A 21,547-nucleotide genomic window follows, 5' to 3' on the forward strand; every position below is an offset into this window, starting at 1 on the left:
ATGTCTAAAAAAAAAAGTATATCAAATTTAAGGCACTGGTCCTAAAAGTAACTACTTCCTTAATTACTTTACACAATTCTAACGTTACAGGTATCGCCCGTGAGCTAAAGGACGCGGCAGGCGAAGCGTGTGCCTTACTGAACCTGGGCAACTGTTTATCTTCACGTGGAGAGTTTGCGCAAGCTGTACCTTACTATGAGCAGCATTTGATGTTATCACAAGAACTTGGTGACGTCACTGCGGAGGCCAAAGCGTGCCATTTCTTAGGATACGCTCATTATTGTTTGGGGAACTATAGAGAAGCTGTTAGGTAAGATCATATTATAAATGTATATAATTTTAAAATAGAAACATATTTTAGTCTTTAGGAATGTTTATTCACTATGGTTACAAATTTCTATGCGATGGGTCTATGTTGTTCATTTTCATATTATCCAATAACTATAGCGCCTATGGCTCTAATACTAATATTATGATTCCATCAGAGAATGCGATCATCAATATAGTTAAAATATAATCTTTTGCAGGTACTATGACCAAGATCTGTCTCTGGCAAAAGATCTTCAAGACAAAATGAACATGGGTAGAGCATATTGTAACCTTGGACTGGCACACCTCGCATTAGGAAATCTAGAAACTGCATTAGAATGCCAGAAATACTTCCTTGCCATAGCACATATGACGCAACACTTGCAAGGCAAATTTAGAGCTTTAGGAAATATAGGTGACGTCCTAATTAAAATGGGAGATGTTGAAGAAGCCGTCAAAATGTACCAGAGACAACTTGGTTTTGCTAGACAGGTTTGTTTCCCTTGTTTCCTTGATTTTCTTTTTGATTTGTTCAAGTTTGTTAAAGGGTTGTGAAAGTTAGTTGTGATTTAGTATATGATATGAAAATCTCCAAATTTGCAGGCCCGCGATAGATCTTTGGAAGCAGCCGCCTGTGGAGCCCTAGGTCTAGCTAGGAGACTACAAAGAAGACTCGATGCTGCGTTGGGACACCACACACAGGTAAGATTGTTTGCTGATAAAGCCAAACGAATTCTAATAATTTTTAGTATACATACTAAAAATTATTAGAATTCGTTTAGCTGTAGTCAAATTTTAGAACATTTCAAAAATATTTTATCATGATTTTAAGTCACTGGATGATTTTGTCCATAACAAAGTCCATAACAAAAACTTTAAATTAAAGGTTTTGTTATGGACTGTAGATTAGATGTAATTATTTAAATATGAAATACAAAGAATGGTAGAATATTGAGTGCGCGTGTCGTAATCGGTGGCGAGATCAGAAGTGAGGGCCGGTCGGTCCGGTGCTATTGCTAGGTGCACCCCCTTTGAGCCACGCCCCGCAGCACCGCTCGCGGACTCCAGTCTGGCGAGCCGACGATGTCCGAACAGTCTATCCGGCTCGAAGGACCATTAATGTAGGGTCCTAAACTAAGGACTTTTAAATTAAAGGTTTTGTTATGGACTGTAGATTAGATGTAATTATTTAAATATGAAATACAAACAATGGTAGAATATTGAGTGCCTACGTCACAATATCGAAGGATAAGTTAGGATTACCTACACATGGGTCAAATTTCACTGTTTTTATATAAATGAAACCAAATTAAAACATTAATTAATCATAACCTTCATTAAATTATCGGAATTTTATAGGAGCTGACTCTTAGACAAGAAGCGGGAGATGCAGCAGGCGAGGCAAGAGCACATTCCCATCTCGGGGCTGTCCACATGGCACTGGGACATTATTCACATGCCGCTAGGTGTTATAGGGTAAAGTATATCTGTAGTAGCTGATAATATGATATATAATTATTAGAAAGTTACACAGGCTACATTTTATTACAAAAAAAATAAAAATCTCTATAATAATGCCACCCGTACGAATCCAGATTATTTTAATTGATTTAATTTACAACTAAAAATAAGCGTATTAACAGTTTAAATTTAATTTTAGGAACAATTAGAAAGGGCTCAAGAGTTACAAGACTGCGTATTGGAAGCACAGGCGTATGGCAATTTAGGTATTGCTAAACTCAACATGGGACATTATGAAGATGCCATAGGTTATTTAGAACAGGTGAGCACAGCTATATGAAATTGTTATTAAAAACTCTTAAAAGAGAAATAAGTCTCAAATTGTTTTTCATTATTGATCATCATGCAATGATTACGTACGTATATGATATACCTACGCTGGTCAGTTGGCGAATTCACAAGACTTTATACTCACTCCAAGAATCAATTATTAGACTCCCTTAGGGGAGTCTAATTAAATCCCTTAGTATAATATGGGTATTATAGATTATAGTTACATATTATACATTGTTAGCATTTCAACTTTTACATTTACAAATAATAATTAAGTTAATGTATGTTGTTTTGTGTATTCATTATCCCTTTCGTGTTTACTATTTCAATATTACTAATAAATATCTCTTGATTATAGCAACTCGCAATTCTGGAACGTGTAAATAGTTCTACGTGCCAACTAGAAAAAGCTCGTGCACTTGGCTCATTGGGTGACTGCTATGATGCACTTGGCGACCCTGACGAAGCCGCCAAGTACCATGAGCAACACCTTGCTGCTGCACTGAAACTTGACAACGCCAGGGAGCAAGAGAGGGCATACCGCGGGCTTGGACTCAGTCATAAGTCAGTACAACAACATCGGAAACCTTCATGATTAATGCCTTAAAAATTGTTAGAAATAGAAAACTTTCAATGGTTCCTACTATTAGTTATGTAATATGGCCCTTATAAATAATAACATCTGCAAATATATGTAAAATACATAGAAACTCGTTAATAATACCGTAATAGTATCGTCGAATAAATATTATACCATAACATTTAGTATTATATAGATTTACTATATGTAGGTAAATACCATTATGAAATTTGTATTGTATGATATTTTGAATAACGAACGAGATGTTAATTTAATTTCTAAATCGCTAATTTACGAAAAAAAATTTTTTTAAATCACTTGTCGTAACCATTTTGAATTCATGTCCAATTGAAGAATAATGCTGCCTTTCTTACCATGTACCTTATGATTCCTAAAAGGTCTATCGGCAACCTTCAGCAAGCACTGGTATGTCTTGAGAAACGACTAGTGGTGTCTCATGAACTCGGTGTTCCGGAGGCAAAGGCGCAAGCATACGGTGAACTGGGCGCTCTGCACATCGCTCTCAATAATCTTGACCAGGCGGTCTCTTGTCTTGAGCATCAGAAGAACATTGCCAAGTAAGAAGAAATTCTTTACATATTATGCAAATTGTTTGCATTACATGAGAGCCTGTCAAAAATTATTATTAAAATAATCAGTAGGTAAATGTGTCTTATACTGATTCAAAAGTTAACTATACGAGTACAAATAACTTTTACCCAGGAAATAACGAATAGAACTTATAGAAAGTAGTCTGCATAGACATCTCTGTCTGTCTATATTTTCGCTAAGTAACTACAAAGTAGTAAGTTTTGTTTCTGTCGAAATATTGACAATGGCAATAGTACCCTGTAATTGCCATATCTTATTATACCTAATAAGATATAGCAATTACAGGGTACAGAGGTGTGACAGTTTAATTCTCGGGAATCGTACACACATTATATTACATCTAAAAATATGTAATATACTTTGTAAGGTATATTTGCCACTTTTAGTCAAGTTTCCAACATTTTACTTAACATGACGGCCTCGGTGGTCTAGCAATATAGCGTACAAACATTTGTATTCCTAATTATAATTGTATCAGTCTGGGTGTTTTCTTTGTATATTATGTATGTATTTATAAAATATCCAAGTATTTATATCAGTTGTCTATGTAGTAGCCTTAACAGCTCGGCTTTTTTTGGGACTAGATTACGTTGTGCGAATTGTCCAGGGGTATATTATTATATTATAACATATTTTCAATATACAGGGAACTGAACAACCAGATAATGGAAGCAGAAGCATGCCACTCTTTGGGAGCTGCTCAACACGCGCGTGGTGACCACGCATCTGCCGTTCGACACCACCGAGCCGAACTCGAACTTGCACATAGGCTTGGCCTTGCACACTTACAGGTAAATACCGTTATATCATTTATAATACAAATATGTGAAGGGGCAAAGGAAAACAGGACGACCAAATAGAAGATGGGAAGGTGAAATAATTAAAACTGCAGGAAATAGATTACTACTATGGACCAGAATCACTCAAGATATAACAGAATGGAAAAGATTAGAGGAGGCTCTGTCTCTCTTCCCTTTTGTTAAATCTCTTGCAAGTGAGCAGACGACTAAGAAATATTACATATATTGCAAAATAGTAAAAAATAAGAATAACGTGTATTGCGTCTGAATAAAAGGCTATAATAAAAAAAACGCGTGTGTGGTAGTTTTACCTTCGCCATAGATTTCATAAAGTTGCAATACTTTGTATATAATTTATTTTGTACATTCTGTGATCTACACAAGCAAACATTGTTACATATACAAAGTTGTTTGGTACAAGTTGTATATATTCTTTGGATAGAATAAAATGACAAATATTTTCATTCAGATGTTGAATATATACAAAATAACGTTTGCGGCTACATAACTAGTATATTATAACTTTTAATTTTTTTTTTTAAATATAATTACTCTTTTTGCAGGCCCGTGCAAGTGGCGGTCTAGGCGCAGCTCATGCGTCTATGGGCGCCCATGCTGAGGCAGCACGATGGCACGAGTCCAGGTTACGACACGCCACTGCTGCAGGTATAGTTTGTTTTAGGAATGGCGTGATAAGAGTTAATAATTGATAGGATAACGATAAAATTATATCTGTTAGCTTATTTTTAATGTCCCTATGTATATATATCCTATAAGCCTATATATTTAAATTGATACCTAAATAAGAAATATCTAATATATAAAGCTGCATTTATATATATATATATATATATATATATAGATATAGACATTAATACAAATATTTTTTTTCTCTTCCTATGTTTTAAGTAATCTAAAAAAAAAAAAACATAAATGAAAGCCTTTTTTTATTTATGCATATTTATTATTTTAAATTCTGAAATTATATTTTACTAAAAGATAAATAATTATCTATCAAATAAGGTCTATAATTTCAATTACTAAATAAATGACTAAAAATATAGGTGACACGCGCGGACGAGCCCAGGCCCTGGCAGACCTAGGCCGCGCGCATCTGGCGATGGGTGCCTGCGGCAGCGCCGTCTCCTACCTAAGGCAGGCACTTGCTGCTACTGAGGGCCTTGCTGATGCTGATGAAGAGGTCATTTAAATTGTTCTGGCAATTTTTTTACTATTTACTTAAATTTTTTTTCTGGTTATTTATTTTGAATTGGATATTCACGAGATTAGAGGTACATATTTGACGTATCAATGTAGCTAGCAGTTTAAATAAAATTCAAAATATTTATAATTATTCATATTTAGACACGTAATCATTATTTATTTGTTCTATACTGACTATTTTGCGATACTACCTCAACAATATTTATGATTATAGTAAAAACTAATTTCTTGTAAATTTTGAAAATGGAACATTGACTATATTATTTATATCAAGTGATATTTGGCGGGATATTTTATGGACTAATTACAATATATATAAATATAGTTAATATTTTGGATGGCCTACTGATTTGAACATATAACAGAATTCCTAATGTAATGCCTAAATATAAATTTTATGTCTATAACAGGCAAGAGTTCGTCATAGACTCGGATTTGCACTTTGGGCGTCGGGTGAACTCGAAGAGGCCAAGGAACAGCTGCAAGCAGCTCTTAATGTCTTGGAGTCGAGTAGTGAGAAACACCGTGATAAAAAGATCGTAGCTCTTTATACTTCTACACAGCATGCACTACAGCGAGTTCTTGTTGGTAAGTATTGGTTAGATTGATAACATTTTTAACGGCTACTACTATACTACTATATATAAATCCTATTACTACAACTACTAACGACGGTAGACTTTATAAAAAGTCTTCTACGTGTATACCTTACTTATTTCAGTGGGTTGTTTCATAAGTTGTGATTCTACTGAAGGATGAGATAAGGTAGTAAAATTACAGCATATATGGATGATAAAAATCTTACACCTCCAGAATGGTACTTAAGTGGTATCACGGACGTTATCTGTTTCTTGTATATCACGGCCGTGGTTACCACTTACCATCAGATTCGCCTTCAACTGCATGGCCAGTCTAATTACCTACATAAAAAAAAATCATCATATCACACACGTTACATGTGTGTATCATTTTAAAAATATATATTCCTAACAGTAATAGTAGAAACTAAGTAAATTGAAATAATATGTGAATGAAATTATTTCCATCAGAGCTGGGTCGTCACCCCGAGGCCCTTGTGGTAGCGGAGCGCGGACGTTGTCGCGCGTTTGATTCCGTCACCGAGAAACATTCTGGAGCCCTCAGTCAAGCTAATCTAGAGCTCCATGCTGCACAGAGGTAATGAAAGATCGTCATATTCACAACAATGTAGTAAACTGGTCTCTTTCAATTAAATGAAAGTATTTTTTGGGCATAATGATCATATTCCCTCTTGTCCAAATAACGAATAGTAATATAATATTAGTATATATCTTACTAATATTATAAACGCTAAAAATGTTTGCTACTCTTTCACGCAAAAACTACTGAATGGAATATGATGAAACTTTACTGTAATAGCTTATATATCAGAATAATACGTGAAACGTGAAACACACAATGAAACCGCGAGCACAGCTAATAAGAATAAGAGCACAGCACCTCATAATTGCATTTTATTAAAATTTTCTATTATTATTAAACTTTTACACTACTAAATTATACTTTGTTGGTATATTAATAGGCGAGATCTAAGTTCTGGCAATGAAAATAATCATTAATGTCCAAAATTAATCTGTATCCATTTCATTTTTAACAGAAACGCAACGGAAGAAACAAGTAAAGAACGTACAGAACCGTGGAGTCCATCGACCGTGGAACAAGTACTGGAGGTGGTGAACAGACAGAAGGCTCCGGTACTATACTACAGCATAGCGGCAGGGAAACTCTACGCTTGGCTCCTTCAGCCGCATAAAGGTATATACTATTGATAATTCACTCTGCAAATTGCCTGCGAGCTAGGGACAGCTCAAAGGAAAACTTCTATATTATAGTTAATTAACTGTTTTAGAAGTTTTCAGCCTAGGGGACATTTCCACTAGGCCGAAAACTTGATGAAATTAAGGTGGTACCAAAGGTAAATTGTAAAAAGTCGTCTGTGTAGAATCTGGAGTTACATTGCATCAAGTTTGTTCACGAATCAGAGTTCTTACAATTCAGTCGTTCTTCTACCCAATATACTTTATCATAGTGAAATGATGATGATATGTGTTTCATACAAATGTAAATGTACCTACATACTAACTAAAAATATATAGAGAATTATATTACATAAAGAAATTAAATACTGTACGATGCCAAACACAAAACCAAAGAGTAGCCAATGTAGAATTTATGGCCTATTACAATAAGATCCTTGTTGTCCGAACAAAAAATAGTGATAGCCTTATACAGCCATATAGGTTATTTGCTAATCCATTCTTCCACTAGGAAGAATAGATCTACTTAATTCCGCATTAAAGAATAGTAACCTACATAGAGAAAAGTGATTTTTTTCTACAATTTATTGAAATTATTAACACAGTAAAAGAAAGGTTTTACATCAAAGATATGTTTTGCAGGCATACTGCGATTCCACCAAGTATCCCTACTTGAAGAAGCAGAGGATAGCGACAACAGTTTACCAGACATCAGTCCTGATGACCTCGAACCAAACAATGGTAATTTATAGATAGAAATCTTTTATTTTAATTTAAAAAATTAACTCTTTTAGTATCTACTACAGTAATCAAAATTTGAAAAGTAAAAGATAAATTCCTAACAATCCAGCAAAGGAAAAATCGTAATTGTCTATATCACGTAATAGTATTTTGATCACCTTGATTTTAACCATTAGATACTTACTTATATTTTAAGTTTAAATTATAGTACATTTGCATATAAATGTCTTCCGAAATCTTAAAAAACGTTTGACAAGATGAGAAGGCCAGTCCTTAATTCATTTAATGAAAGTATACAATTTAATCGAAATGTATAATACATAACTTTATTAGCAGTTATATATTATATATATATAATATGATGTACATGTATACATTGATATTTAAGTTTATGATTGGAAGTTTACTACTAATAAAATAATGTTTCAATTAATATCTAACTTTATTTCAGACACAATACAATTAAGAGTTCTTTTAAGAATACGTATTCAATACGTACCATTTCTAAACTACTTTGTCCATGCACTTGTGCTATGTGATCACTTAATAATATCAAAATAAATTAGCCAAACACAATAAAATTCGAAACCAAATTTTTTTAAATACTGTATTCTTCATATAGGTGGTTTAGGCAAGCTAGAACGATGTATAAGTGAATGGTCGAACTGGCTCAAGACAGCAGCCGAACGCAGGAGTGAAGATGACCAGTGGGACCTTGAGGAGAGGCCATCCACTGGACTCGCGAGAATGGTGAGTAATATGATGTTATAAACAATAACTAAAAGCGATGTGAAGCATTCCGTAGCGCCACGCAAAATGAATACATACCTATTCAAGACATTTTAGTCCTCACATAAAACAACATAGGTATGGTATCATACCACGGATTTCACGTACTGACGGGATGTCCTTGTTGCTATTCATGTATATATACGAGTACTACTATTAAACTACAATAGTATCACAATAACGTTACATTACGTTACGTCGGGTATAATCATGTAATATATAAATAATAAAATCTAGGTAATAATGACGAGGTTTTGATTTAAGATAACTATAAAAGTTTGTAGTTGCATATTTTTATTTCCGTTACACTCTGCTGACGTCACTAGTCAAGATTGTACAGATTATATGAGTTCAATGCAGCGACTACAAGATTAATATCTTAAAATTAAGTTATTCTTTGTCAACAGGTGACACGTAATCATTTGCTGAACTCTTCGAACTACTCGCTAAGTTCATTGTTCAGTGTGGGCTCTGTAGGGGGCTCGGTTGCTGGATCTGTGGCCAGCCTCCAAGGTTCCACCAGGTATGTAATTGTCAATATGAAACTGTGCTCATATATCATAAACTCAAACTTGGCTACAATTTATTTAAAAAAAAACGTGACTACTAGAGTTGTCTTTATATTATAAAAACTATTTATTGAAATTAAAGTTCGTCTACATTTGAATACCGTGTGTAAAGTTTTTATGTACCCTTTTAAAATAATTCAACAAATTACAACCAGTAATTACAACTGTATACTCCTATAAAAATAGTAATAATGTTCCCAGATCAATATAAACGTATAGGTATAATCATTAATATGAATGTTACGTTGTACCTTAATAGTATTTTAGAACCATCAGAAACTATCTGTTTGTTCGGCTACGGATGATACCTAGAAAAATATATTTTATATGATTTTTTTCTGCTATGCAGATTTAGTTCACTGATCTTTTTCTATGTACTATTTAAAACATAATAACAATTTCTAATTTTTAATTAATAATAATACTAGATCCAGTGTCCACGGACCTCGCAAAAAGCAACCGTCTTGGCAGGGCCCGCCGTGTCTCACCTCATTGTATCAAATGTTAATAGCACCATTTGAAGATTTGCTACCGACGTCATGCAACAATAATCATGGTAAGTAATCTATACATATGAATAAAATTGGAGTGTCTGTTTGTAATATTGATAGAACTGTTTTTTTTACAGTAAAAAATATATTTTTTTACCATTTCTCTCTGTCTTGTTTGTTCCGGCTAATCTCTGAAATGGTTAGACCGATTTTGACGGAACTTTTATTGGTAGCTTATGTAATAAGGAGTACCTAACTTAGGCTACTTTTATTTTAGAAAAATAAAGTTAAATTCCACGCGGACGAAGTCTCGGGTGCAGCTAGTAATTAATAAAATTCACATGATTTATTTTAGTTTTGGGTTATGATCTAAATACACAAATATATATATAGGCGAACACGGCATGCAAAATAATATACAAATTTATATAACAAAAATCTTAAATTAACTGTTTTTTTATTCTGATTGTGCTTATTATTTACTACTTTGTGTGTGTGTGTATATGAAATACAGAAGATTGTTTTAATAAAATGTATTTAATAATAATATTAACTTAGAACAATTAACAAAGACCCGTCTAGTTCCAAACTAAACAAAGGTAAAGAATCTGTGCAACAAGAAAACAAAAACCGTCCACCATAATTTACATTACACATTGACGGACGTCAAAGAGTATGATATTTTGTGAAGGGGCGGGAGGGGAGCTAAATTTTGTGACGCCCTGTTTCAAAATCTGAAATACACGAAATTTCAACTATTTACGAAAATCTTGAAACTATAGCCAATACGTCTATTTTATTAGTGGATTCCAAAATAAGTGAAGTCACATTAGGAAGTGTAGGAATCGTAAAAACGTACAACGTACCTTATCTTACCTACCTTATGGTAGAGGATGAGGATTTCTAACAAAAATATCTTAGGTCTTGACTCTCGTTAAATTGTATTTTTTATTTAAACATTGTAATATTATGGCAGCGTCTCACGGTCGCCGCGGATGCGGAGGACGACGGGAGCTGGTGCTCGTGATCGAGGGTGCGCTGTACGCGTGCCCGTGGGGGGCGCTGCGCGGTGCGGGGGGCGCGGACGAGCCGCTCTGCGAGCGGTACGCGCTATTAGCCGCACCCGCACTTCGCCACCAGCGACATCAGCGCCACCTGCGCGGCCGCCCCCACCACGAACACGGTATGTATTTAATCTCCTTTAAAAAATTTGTCTATGGTCCACCTTAGTCCAGATTTTTAAAATATTCAACTCAGGTACAGCTAATGTTTGATTAGTTATAGATTGACCTTAATTTTGTTTTTTCAACCACACAACTGATATAAATACTTAGATTATTTTTGTAAATACACACATAATATTCATAGAAAACACCCAGACCAATACAAACAGTCTTAGGTACTCATCGCACCGTGCTAGGAATTGAATGCGCAATCATTGGAAGTAAAGCGGTGTACTAAACCGCTAGACCACCGAGGCCGTCTCGCCTTGATTATTAAATTAATTGCAAATACTGCTGATACAATTATCTTGGAGTCACTAGGTGCCTGTCCCATATACGTAATGCGTGTGGTGTGTGTGCGCAGGCGCTGGAGGCGCGGGCGGTGGTGCGACGGAGGCGGGTATGCGGTGCGTGGTGGTGGGCGGCGCGCGCGTGGGCGGCACGCGGTGGTTACCAGCACCCGCGCACCTCAAGGAGGCCGAGCTGGTCGCGGACATGCTGCGCGTCACGCCGCTCACGGACTACCAGGTGAGTGCTGTACTACCACTCTAGTACAATCGAAACGACTTTCTTATCCTACACCTCCTAAAAGGCCACAGCTCCTAAGGAGGTATCTTACATTTTGTGCCATTTCTACTTATTTTTAAACTTCCTTGTTTAATACACAATATTAATCAACTTAAACGGGTTTTAACACGAATAATTTTATGATAAAAAAACTTGACCACGGCTGGTACAACATAGTCGAAACGTCAAAAGAAGTACATACCTTTATTATTTATTCACCAAAAAATTAGTCGTTCAGTTCGTTAAAGAATATAAATATTTCAATTTTAACTATTAAAATATGACCAGCTATTTTTATATTGCTATCTTGTCGAGTCGTTATGACTATGACGTACATAGAAAAATTACAACACCATTTATTTAACATTTTCTTCTAGGCGTCAAAAGAAGCTGTCCTCGCACAGTTACCACAGGCTGAATGCATACATTTCGCCACTCATATCTGCTGGAAGACGCCTGCGATTGTCCTGAGTCCTGGTGAAGTGGTATGGCATATAGTTATAGCATATACACATTAGAAGAGTAAGAGGAAGGTTATTCGAATTTTGTGGAATATTAATTATTTATTGGAATATGTGGAAAATTCGAATGAGCTTTAAACACTGCGACAGTGTGTAAAACTGCTACACTATCTACATTTCAATGTTGGATGTGAATGGATTCAACAATACATATACTTTCATGAGAATAATTGTTTGAATTTATCCGAGTGTTTCAACACGACAAAATAATGTCTTTCAGTTTATAAGTTTAACAAAAACTTGTTAAAGTTAAACAACTATGTATCAATGCGTCTCTGTGGCGTTATAGCCCAAACAAATGGACCATTTTTGATACAGCGCACGAAATCGGGATGTTTCTTAGCTATTAGTGATTGAGATCTATTCAAGTTTAAAAAAAAAATATTCTATAATATATTGTAGTTGGCAAAGAGATTTCGTCTACTTTTTTTTTAGAATTTGAAATTACACAAATTTGTGTTAAAAAATAATTATGAATGAATTTAATATAGTAAAAGAAATGTTATCAGCTTTTTAATGCAATTAAAGTTAATCAATAACAATTTTATTTTATTACAAATAATAATTATTTTTCTATACAGGTTGATTCTCAAGCAAAACGGCTTTTGAACACGAGTGTTGGTAGCAGCGTAGTTGACACTTCAATTGAACATGAGGATGAAAGTATGTTTATGAAACTAGTACCTACCTATATACTCTTCTAAATTTGTGAAATGACGCTCATTTCACAAATTCAGAAGGACCACAAAACTTTTTAAATTAATTTTCCGACGCACTGGTGGAATCATAACGATGTCTGTTATTTTATTTATATCAGCTTTTTTGCCATTCCAATTATATCAAATACCCAACTATAATTATGCAAAATTCGATGTTAAAATGTGATTTTTCTTATAATATTTTTTCTGTTTAATCGTAAATTTAATGTAAATAGCATAAGTAACTGTTAGTAATAAATTTTATTAAAGAAAATCTGTATATACTAATCTTTGAAGAACGTAATTACTTGTATAATTATATTTGATTGTCATTTAATATTTAATAAATGCAAAATAATTTTTATCCAGGTGCAGAATTACCAGCCAGTAATGAAGAATTACCGCCCGCGTCAGAATACATGCTCACTGCGGCTGAAATCATGAATTTGAAAATTACTGCTAGACTCGTGAGTTTTGGATATTATAGATAATACTTTTTATTTTGAAGTTTATTCCACGGATATAAAAAATACAATATCTGGCCTGTGAATACATTTTATTGAAATGTGTAGATAGAACTAACTGACTCTTTGAGCTCATAATAAGGAATTAACCACGATGATTTTCAAGAGAGGCCACACATAGTCGTGTGTGGTGTTAACTTAAGAGAGATTTAAATGATATGGCTATATAGACTAACCATAGTAATTGCTAACACTGGATATGTCACTAGGTTCTACCGATCCCTTACTTCGCAGGTGGTGATATCATGCGCCCCATCTAGTACGTTACAAGGGTCTAATGATGAGGATGAAGCGGGTGTGGGCACGGGGGCGGGGGTGTCGCAGCTGTGCCGAGCGCTGCTGGCAGCCGGCGCACACGCGGTACTGCTGACACTGTGGCCGGCGCCTCAGGACACCGCCACCAAGATCCTCTACCGGGCGCTCTACTCCGCACTGCTGCAGGGCAGCAGACTTGCCAAGTTAGAATTATTTCTATACTGTATATTTTTAACTAGCTTACTTATAAAGCATCAAATAACTGTTGGAATATTTTACATTTATCGTACAATCTAATTTCTTAATAAAAAAAACAGTGCAATATATACTGTAAAACTACAATGGGGTTGTGCCCCCCCCCCCGAAATAAAAATTGTTATTGATAAATATTATCTATTATAGCATATTTATCCTTACACTAGATTTATTTTGTAATAAGAAGGTACATGTCTACAATCGACAGATTTTTGCGCACTATCTATTCTGATGATTTTATATTTCCGTCTTGTGCTTAAAAAAACTGTAATAACATTATTGTATTGTAGCTGCACTACAAGCCACCACAATATAATCACACTATTGTGTACTTGTGTGCAGAGCGCTGGGCGACGCGATGCAGACGGTGCGGCACACGAAGCACTTCGCGCACCCGGCACACTGGTGCGGGCTGTTGCTGCTCGGCGCCAATGTGCGTCTTAGCAACAAAGTCGCGCTCATGGGGCAAGCGCTCTGCGAGCTGCTCGCCGCGCCAGATAACTGCCGGTCAGTAACTACACCACACCACAACGGAATAGATGCAATTGCTGCCAACGCACACATTATTTCTATGTTCTTCCTTTCTATTCTCTATCTCTTACTAAAATACTCCTTACAAAACAGGCTATTCGGCAGCCGAAATATATGAGACTAAGGTGCCCACGCAGACCATTTTTTACAAAGTCTACTTTGTTAAAACAAATTCAGTAAAACGGTACCAGTATTGTTAACTATTCTATGAATTAATCTAATTCAATATATGTACAATATTTCTTTTTTTATTGAATTTGTTCTGTATACAATAAAGTTGTATCTGAACTCATTTTGGTGATTTTTTTACAGTGACGCCTTACGAGTATGTCTACATTTAGTAGAGAAGTCACTACAGAGGATCGTGAGAGGTCAGAAGAATGCAATGTACACGACACTGAAAAGCATAGAGAATAAAGCTAACAACGCAACGGGTTGGAAAGAACTACTCATGAGCGTTGGATTCAGGTCAGATAAAGAACAGAATTATATATGGAATAAGAAATTAAATTTTCTATTCACACTGTATGACTTGATATGACCTTCTTTTCTTTATGATATCTAGCTATATAGTATTTTTTCATATTTTCATATTTTTTCAACAGATTCGAGCCCGCCGCCAATGGAATCCCTTCAAGCGTGTTTTTCCCTCAAAGTGATCCAGAAGAAAGATTAACACAATGCTCTGCGAGTCTCCAAGCTTTGCTTGGTAATATCTTTAATTTATTTAAATCTACTGACCACGATTCCCAATTTCGCCTTTTATACAATAGTATAAAAGGCGAATACTATAGAATAATTATAGCGCCTTAAATCTGTAATTAAAAAATATAACTGACTCTTTTTCCAGGATTGACTCCTACAACATTGCAAGCACTTTCGAAACTGATTGCAAATGGTGACGTAGCCGATGACATCATTGGCGTCATTCGCTCCGTCATCTCGCAGTTTTCCGTCAAGAACACTGATAATGACACAATCGAAGTCGCCGTTAACGTCAGGTCGCTATTTCATACTCGTTATTCATTTTATGACATAAACACACCAAAATAAGTTAACAATGTTAACATACTTACTTTTAAATAAAGAAGTATAATCTGGCTTTCATCAGTTCTTGTTAATTCGTTATTTGAATCTACAGATAGAACTGGACGGTACGTATACAAAAAACTTTACTTAAGTAAATGACTAATATATTCTAGATAAATAAATTACATTTGAATTAGAATACTTATATACGACTTGTAACATTGAAACCCTTAATAAATTTTGTTGTCATTGATTGTTTTCCATACTGGAAATAGGAACATACACAATGATGTTACACTTTTACATTTTCATTAGAGCGAGATTAGGGGATAAAGAATATAACCTTGTTGTAAATAGAAAGAAACATTAAAATAGAACCAAGCCACTTTTACTCTGTGTGATAATCCTCCTTCATCCTAACAAACTACAGGATACAATGTAACCTTTTATAAAACTTTATTGTCACTAGGTTGTGGCGAGTGAACGGCTGCCACGAACTTCTAGCATCACTTGGCTTTGACTTGGCAGAAGTTGGTCAAGATGAGGTGACTCTGCGTACTGGAAAGTCTGCCAACAGAAGACATATCCAATTTGTACTGCAAGCTTTACTGGCTCTATTTGGTATGTATATTTTTTACAATGCAAAGATCTTATTGTTAATACATAAATCATATATTGAAAACTGAAATCCTATTGACATTAACCAGAAAGGAAATTAGGATAATATTGACGAAATAATAAAAAGCCCGTCTTCAACGATTTGTATAACAAAAAAAGTGACAATCTTGTCATTCTTCAATCTATCAATGAAAGAAAAAAAGACTCTACTTTGACATGAATATAAACTTAGTCGTATATATTATATTATGTATATAAATATGAAGTTGATTGAAAGCTTCTCGTAACTATAGAAGGCAACTACAACATTATATTATTAACCGGACATGACCTTTCGGGTTCTTACTAACAATTTATTAACTTTTTTTTAAATCATTTAATAATTTTGATTTATTTCATTTTTATGTCGATATCATACAGATACCCAGGAAGCACCGCGTAGTCTTAGCTTAGAATCCAGTTCAAGTATCGAATCGCTGGCTTCTCTCGATGATGGTGATCTCGAGCCTCACTCTGATGGAGAGCCTCCACCAAGACAGCATAGACGTGAGTAGTCTTATAGACTAGTACTATTTCATTTTAATATTTGTAGAAAAGAAATAGAAACTAATGAATATATTTTTTTCTTTTGCAGAAGACAGTGTAACATCAGTACCACCCCCACCCCTTCCACTGGGGTCCTGTGGAGGTGCCTTTACGATGTATGTCCGAGGATCAGCACCCACGAACGCGGAAGTCGGCCGCGGTGAACCAGATGGCAGAACCGCTCCCCCTCCTGCGCCACAACCTCCCAGGTATAGGGGTGAAAGTGACGCCGCATTTACTCCGTCACCGCCCGCGGCACCGTCCACAGCTTCCGCGCCACCTCGTGATGTTTCTCTAGCATTAGCACACCAAACTAAAATACGAACATTATACACACGACGGCCACCGTCTGATGATTCAGACTGGGAGAGTTCAGGCCACGACACCGTCTTACGAAGACGTCCCGATCATGCACACGCGAGGTATTTAGACGCGTTCTATGATCTGGCATCAAGCCAGCCTAGAAGGACAGAAGAGGAAAAGAATGATCAAGTTTTGAACCAGCCTTCGACATCCAAACGTGTACCGAGACCCAAAATGGGCACAAGTAGTCGAGATTCGATGGCTCAAGTGCGACACATGAGCGGGGAACTTACTCCAACTATATCAGAGGTATACCATGAGAGGAATATTGGTTTAGGTTTAGCTCCTCCGCTCGCGGAGTTACTTTTAGCAGAAGATTCAAAAACAGAAATGAGAGCGGCCAGCTCGAGTGAGAACCTTCTTCTACAAAATTTAGAGAAATTGGGACTATTAGGAGACACGAGTGAAACAGAGGAAAGGTGGTGTACTACCAACACATCCCGACCTTGGTTGTCGGCTCCACCTCTTGAAACAGATGTACAGGGTTCAGACCTCACGACCGCAGAAATAATCGAGAGACAGGCCAAATATAAGAAAGACATCGAACCAAAGAGATTAGAAGAAAATGTATACGAACTTAAACCTAAAGAGGAAACTCCAGGTCCGAGCGGAATAGAGAAGTCTTCAGTTTCACCATTCTCGGAAATGTCCCGTAGAGACGAAGGTGATGGTAGGAGCATTGCTGATTCGCACTCTTCTTATAAGGCACTGGTATTAAGTCCACGAGCGCCGTATCTGCCCGAAGAGGGTGAGGCGCCACTGAACGCGACTGTAGAGGGTGGGAAGACACATCCGCGCCCGCGTCGACCTCCAGTACCGAGGACCCGTCCTGCTTACACTACACTTGATTTTCCACCGAATAAATAAAAATAATATAAATAGATAAGAATGAAATGTATGAAAGATGTGAATAACAGTTTTAGAACGAATATAATGTCTATGGAAAGGTATGGAAACTAAGGCAATTCTAGATAGGTATTATGATTGTATATAAATCAGAGTTTTGATTCAAAAGTGTATAATTTTGGCTATGATTACATACATACATACATACATATTCCTACATTTTTTACATTTGTACTTTTTAATTGCCAGCGTACGTACTCAATTAATTGTATATGATATGAATATAAATATTTTATAGTCAATTAATATTACCTAGGCGTTAAATAATTATTTTACGTGCTATTTATTTGTGATTATAAAAATTTAAGATAATTTTTAAGTATATTACTTGTACATTCATTCATGCTGTTTTTATAATTTGTATGACTTAATTCTTGCCATTGTTTGTACTTTTATATTGACATTGTAAAAACCTTAAATTAAATATTTAAAATAAATTATGTTTTATTTATCTCCAAATATCAAATTATTAACCGTTGTTAAGAAGAAAATGTGTTAAGGTTCAACACAATATACAATATTAATTAACCATTTTATTAAGTTTATCCGAGATTTTATTCTATAACAGTACCAAAAATCAAGTAAAAATAATTATGAAAAAACATATAATTTTCATATCGTTTGTATGTGTGCATACAGCACATACATATTCTGTTACAAAGCATTTGCGTTTAGATATTATTAATTCCCTCTCCGCAATGACGACAGCTTACAGAAAGGAATAAATCTATAAAATTAAATGTAAAATATATATAAATAATTTTCAATGTTTTCTAAAAATTAAAACATCGGGTTTCTGGTGTAGGTACTAAAACACCATTTATATTTTGTTGTTGTCGTTATTGTTGCTTAATATATCTACAATAAACAATTAGTATCCACACATTATGTCAAAATGACGTAATTTCAAATTACAATGTAATTTGAAATTACGTCATTATTGTTACAATGAACGCATTTTATGACCATACAACCTCTCATTTTAAATTCCATACAGACTTAAGTTACGTACTACACAAAATATCTGATGGTTACAAGTACGACGGTCAATGTTAACACTGTAAGTAGATAGTAAGTACATGTCTGTATGTACATTACTAAATTTGTTTAATTTTAAATTAACTTATGCAATTTCCGTTTTCAAATGTAAAATCTATCAAATCAAGATCAATGTATAGGCTATGTCTTGACTATTGTACTGTCAAAACAGACATGCAAACTATATCGTTAAAATATCATTATTTGAGCAAATTCATTTTTCTCTATTTACACAATAAGTATTTCATTTAACCACATTGATCTGAGAGACGGCCGTACTATCGTCTATCAAATACAGTCAATGAAAATTCAACATTCCAATGCTTACTTTAGCACTTAGATTCAAATACCCAAATCCCTATTAACAAAGCGTGACCCTGATATGCTATGGACATGTGGTATAAATATTAACAAATATTTGTATTTGCCATCCCGTATCGGTATCGTTTAGTGCACATCAGAACATTCAAGTAACGTAGCGTTAAATTCAGTATTAAATATAAAGTAGTAATGCCTACTATGAACACATATACTGTGTATATGTTATTAAAAAACTTGTTTTTTTTTTTATACCACTTAGGTGGCAAACAAGCATACGGTCCATTTGATGGTAAACGGTTACCGTAGCCTATGGACGCCTGAAACACCAGGGGTGTGACATACGCGTTGCCGACCCTTAAGAAACCTTAATATACCTTTCTTGAAAAACCCCATGCTGTAGTCTCTCGAGAAAACCTCGGCAGGTAGTTCATTCCACAATCTAAGTGTACGCGGGAGGAAGCTCCTCTGAAACCGCACTGTCCGAGACCACTTAGGTTCCAGCGTGTGGGGATGAATTCCCTGTCGATGGCGAGCGGTGCGATGCTAAAAGGTAGCCGTAGGCATCATGTCAAACAATTCATCAGAACACAGTCCGTTGTATATTTGGTAGAACACACGAAGCGATGCGAAGTCTCGCCTCAAGCTAAGTGGTGGTGGATACCGTTAGAGAGATTGGGATCATCGACAATTCTCATAGCACGTCTCTGAACCGAGTCAAAAGGACCGAGCTGGTATTCAGGTGCTCCTGCCCAAAGATGAGAGCAGTACTCCATGTGCGGCCGAACTTGCGACTTATACAATAGAAGTCTCTGGTTCGCAGTGAAGTACCGCCTCGCTCTTTCAGCACACCGAGCTTTTTGGACGCCAAGGTGACTACGGAACTCAACTGTGCTAGAGATGTCGACACCGAAAATCCCAATGCTCTTAGAGATGGTAATGGACGTGTTCTGGAATTGCGGACCCACAGCAAAAGGGGTTTTCTTAGCGGTGAACGCGCAGACTTGTGTCTTGGTAGGGTTGCATTGAACTAAGTTCAATCGCCCCCAATCGGAGACTCTGGTGAGAGTACTCCCGATTTCAGACACAAGCTGTTCGCGGTTTGACTCCACAACGGAAAGAGGAATGTTCGCACGGCCCGTGTAAGATGCGTCCCCAGTACTGTCATCCGCATAGCAATGAATGTCAACCGTAGTTAACAAATCATTAATATGCAGCAAAAACAGTATCGGGGAGAGAACAGAGTCTTGCGGGACGCCAGCGTTAATGTCCATGCTATCGGAGCAACTACCGTCGACCACGGTTTTGATGCATCTGCCAGACAAAAAACTAGCGACCCATTTGCATAATCCCTCTGGTATTCCGTATGAGGGCAATTTCGATAGAAGACCTTGATGCCAAACCCGATCGAATGCCTTCGCCATATCAAAGCTGACTGCCAACGCCTCACCTTTGCTCTCGATGGCAAGAGCCCAGCGGTGTGTGAGATACACTAAAAGATCACCAGTTGAGCGATTATGGCGAAAGCCATATTGACGATCGCTCAATAAATCGTGATCTTCTAGGTATCTGAGGAGCTGTGTATTAATTACAAGCTCCATCTCCTTGGAGAGCAAAGATGCGATAGCGATAGGCCTGTAGTTCGATGGGTTTGACCTGTCGCCCTTTTTTGGCACAGGGTGCAAAAGGGTGGTCTTCCATGACGACGGAAATTGCCCAGAGGAGTATGAAAGCGCGAAGAGGCGCGTGAGTACGGGACACAACTCAGGAGCACACTTCTTTAGCACCAATGCCGGTATGCCGTCTGGCCCGTTCGACTTGTTGACGTCGAGAGACAGCAACTCTCGCCGGACACTCCGTTGTGTTGCGGATATTTCCGGCATAGAGCTACCACACCATGGGATGGTAGTAGGTATGGTGTCCCCAGCGTCTAAAGTCGAATTTGAGGCAAAAAGAGCGCACAACAAATCGGCCTTCTCTTTTGCACTATGTGCCAAGTTATGATCCGGCTTCCGTAGTGGTGGTAAGGACGACTGACTAAAGTTACCTTCGGCAGCCTTAGCAAGGGACCAAAAGGATGACGGATGACTTCCAGAAGGATGACGGGCTAGTCGCTCCCCAATTTTGCTGACGAAATCTAATTTGGCTCTAGCAATTATTCTCTTACTATACCTGGATGCAGCATTTAAATTCCGCCTCGCATCAGATACGCCAACATCCCTGTTGGAACGAGCCGTGGTCCAAGCCTGATAAGCAGTTTCTTTAGCCTGTCTGGCTTCTCTGCATGACCTATTAAACCATGGTCGCTTTTTCGCCCCTGAAGCAACAAGCAGATTTGGAATGAAACATTCCATACCCGCAAGTATGACTTCAGTAACGGCGGCTGTACAGGTATCGACGTCTTCTGATGC

At 36.5% G+C, this 21,547-nt stretch overlaps 1 protein-coding gene across 1 annotated transcript in view; it reads left to right on the top strand.

Moving 5' to 3' along the window:
• Positions 1 to 18,181, top strand: part of LOC131845191 (tetratricopeptide repeat protein 28) — a 78,793-nt gene extending 60,612 nt beyond the window's left edge. Inside the window, exons 13-42 of the mRNA XM_059194233.1 lie at positions 91 to 310; positions 528 to 801; positions 913 to 1,011; positions 1,669 to 1,785; positions 1,970 to 2,092; positions 2,462 to 2,667; positions 3,082 to 3,261; positions 3,942 to 4,086; positions 4,659 to 4,761; positions 5,160 to 5,296; positions 5,730 to 5,907; positions 6,369 to 6,495; positions 6,956 to 7,113; positions 7,758 to 7,856; positions 8,479 to 8,606; positions 9,053 to 9,168; positions 9,643 to 9,770; positions 10,682 to 10,888; positions 11,293 to 11,456; positions 11,873 to 11,980; positions 12,598 to 12,679; positions 13,084 to 13,181; positions 13,473 to 13,696; positions 14,091 to 14,255; positions 14,592 to 14,747; positions 14,885 to 14,988; positions 15,130 to 15,280; positions 15,778 to 15,929; positions 16,347 to 16,472; positions 16,561 to 18,181. Coding sequence (XP_059050216.1) covers positions 91 to 310; positions 528 to 801; positions 913 to 1,011; positions 1,669 to 1,785; positions 1,970 to 2,092; positions 2,462 to 2,667; positions 3,082 to 3,261; positions 3,942 to 4,086; positions 4,659 to 4,761; positions 5,160 to 5,296; positions 5,730 to 5,907; positions 6,369 to 6,495; positions 6,956 to 7,113; positions 7,758 to 7,856; positions 8,479 to 8,606; positions 9,053 to 9,168; positions 9,643 to 9,770; positions 10,682 to 10,888; positions 11,293 to 11,456; positions 11,873 to 11,980; positions 12,598 to 12,679; positions 13,084 to 13,181; positions 13,473 to 13,696; positions 14,091 to 14,255; positions 14,592 to 14,747; positions 14,885 to 14,988; positions 15,130 to 15,280; positions 15,778 to 15,929; positions 16,347 to 16,472; positions 16,561 to 17,741 — 5,456 coding nt within the window. The 3' untranslated portion in view covers positions 17,742 to 18,181. The remainder of the gene's footprint in view (positions 1 to 90; positions 311 to 527; positions 802 to 912; positions 1,012 to 1,668; positions 1,786 to 1,969; positions 2,093 to 2,461; positions 2,668 to 3,081; positions 3,262 to 3,941; positions 4,087 to 4,658; positions 4,762 to 5,159; positions 5,297 to 5,729; positions 5,908 to 6,368; positions 6,496 to 6,955; positions 7,114 to 7,757; positions 7,857 to 8,478; positions 8,607 to 9,052; positions 9,169 to 9,642; positions 9,771 to 10,681; positions 10,889 to 11,292; positions 11,457 to 11,872; positions 11,981 to 12,597; positions 12,680 to 13,083; positions 13,182 to 13,472; positions 13,697 to 14,090; positions 14,256 to 14,591; positions 14,748 to 14,884; positions 14,989 to 15,129; positions 15,281 to 15,777; positions 15,930 to 16,346; positions 16,473 to 16,560) is intronic.
• Positions 18,182 to 21,547: the final 3,366 nt, after the last annotated feature.

The sequence above is a fragment of the Achroia grisella genome, unplaced genomic scaffold, assembly GCF_030625045.1.
Source record: "Achroia grisella isolate CSIRO2021 unplaced genomic scaffold, CSIRO_AGI_Agris_v1 utg109, whole genome shotgun sequence".
NCBI classification, from domain to species: Eukaryota; Metazoa; Arthropoda; class Insecta; order Lepidoptera; family Pyralidae; genus Achroia; species Achroia grisella.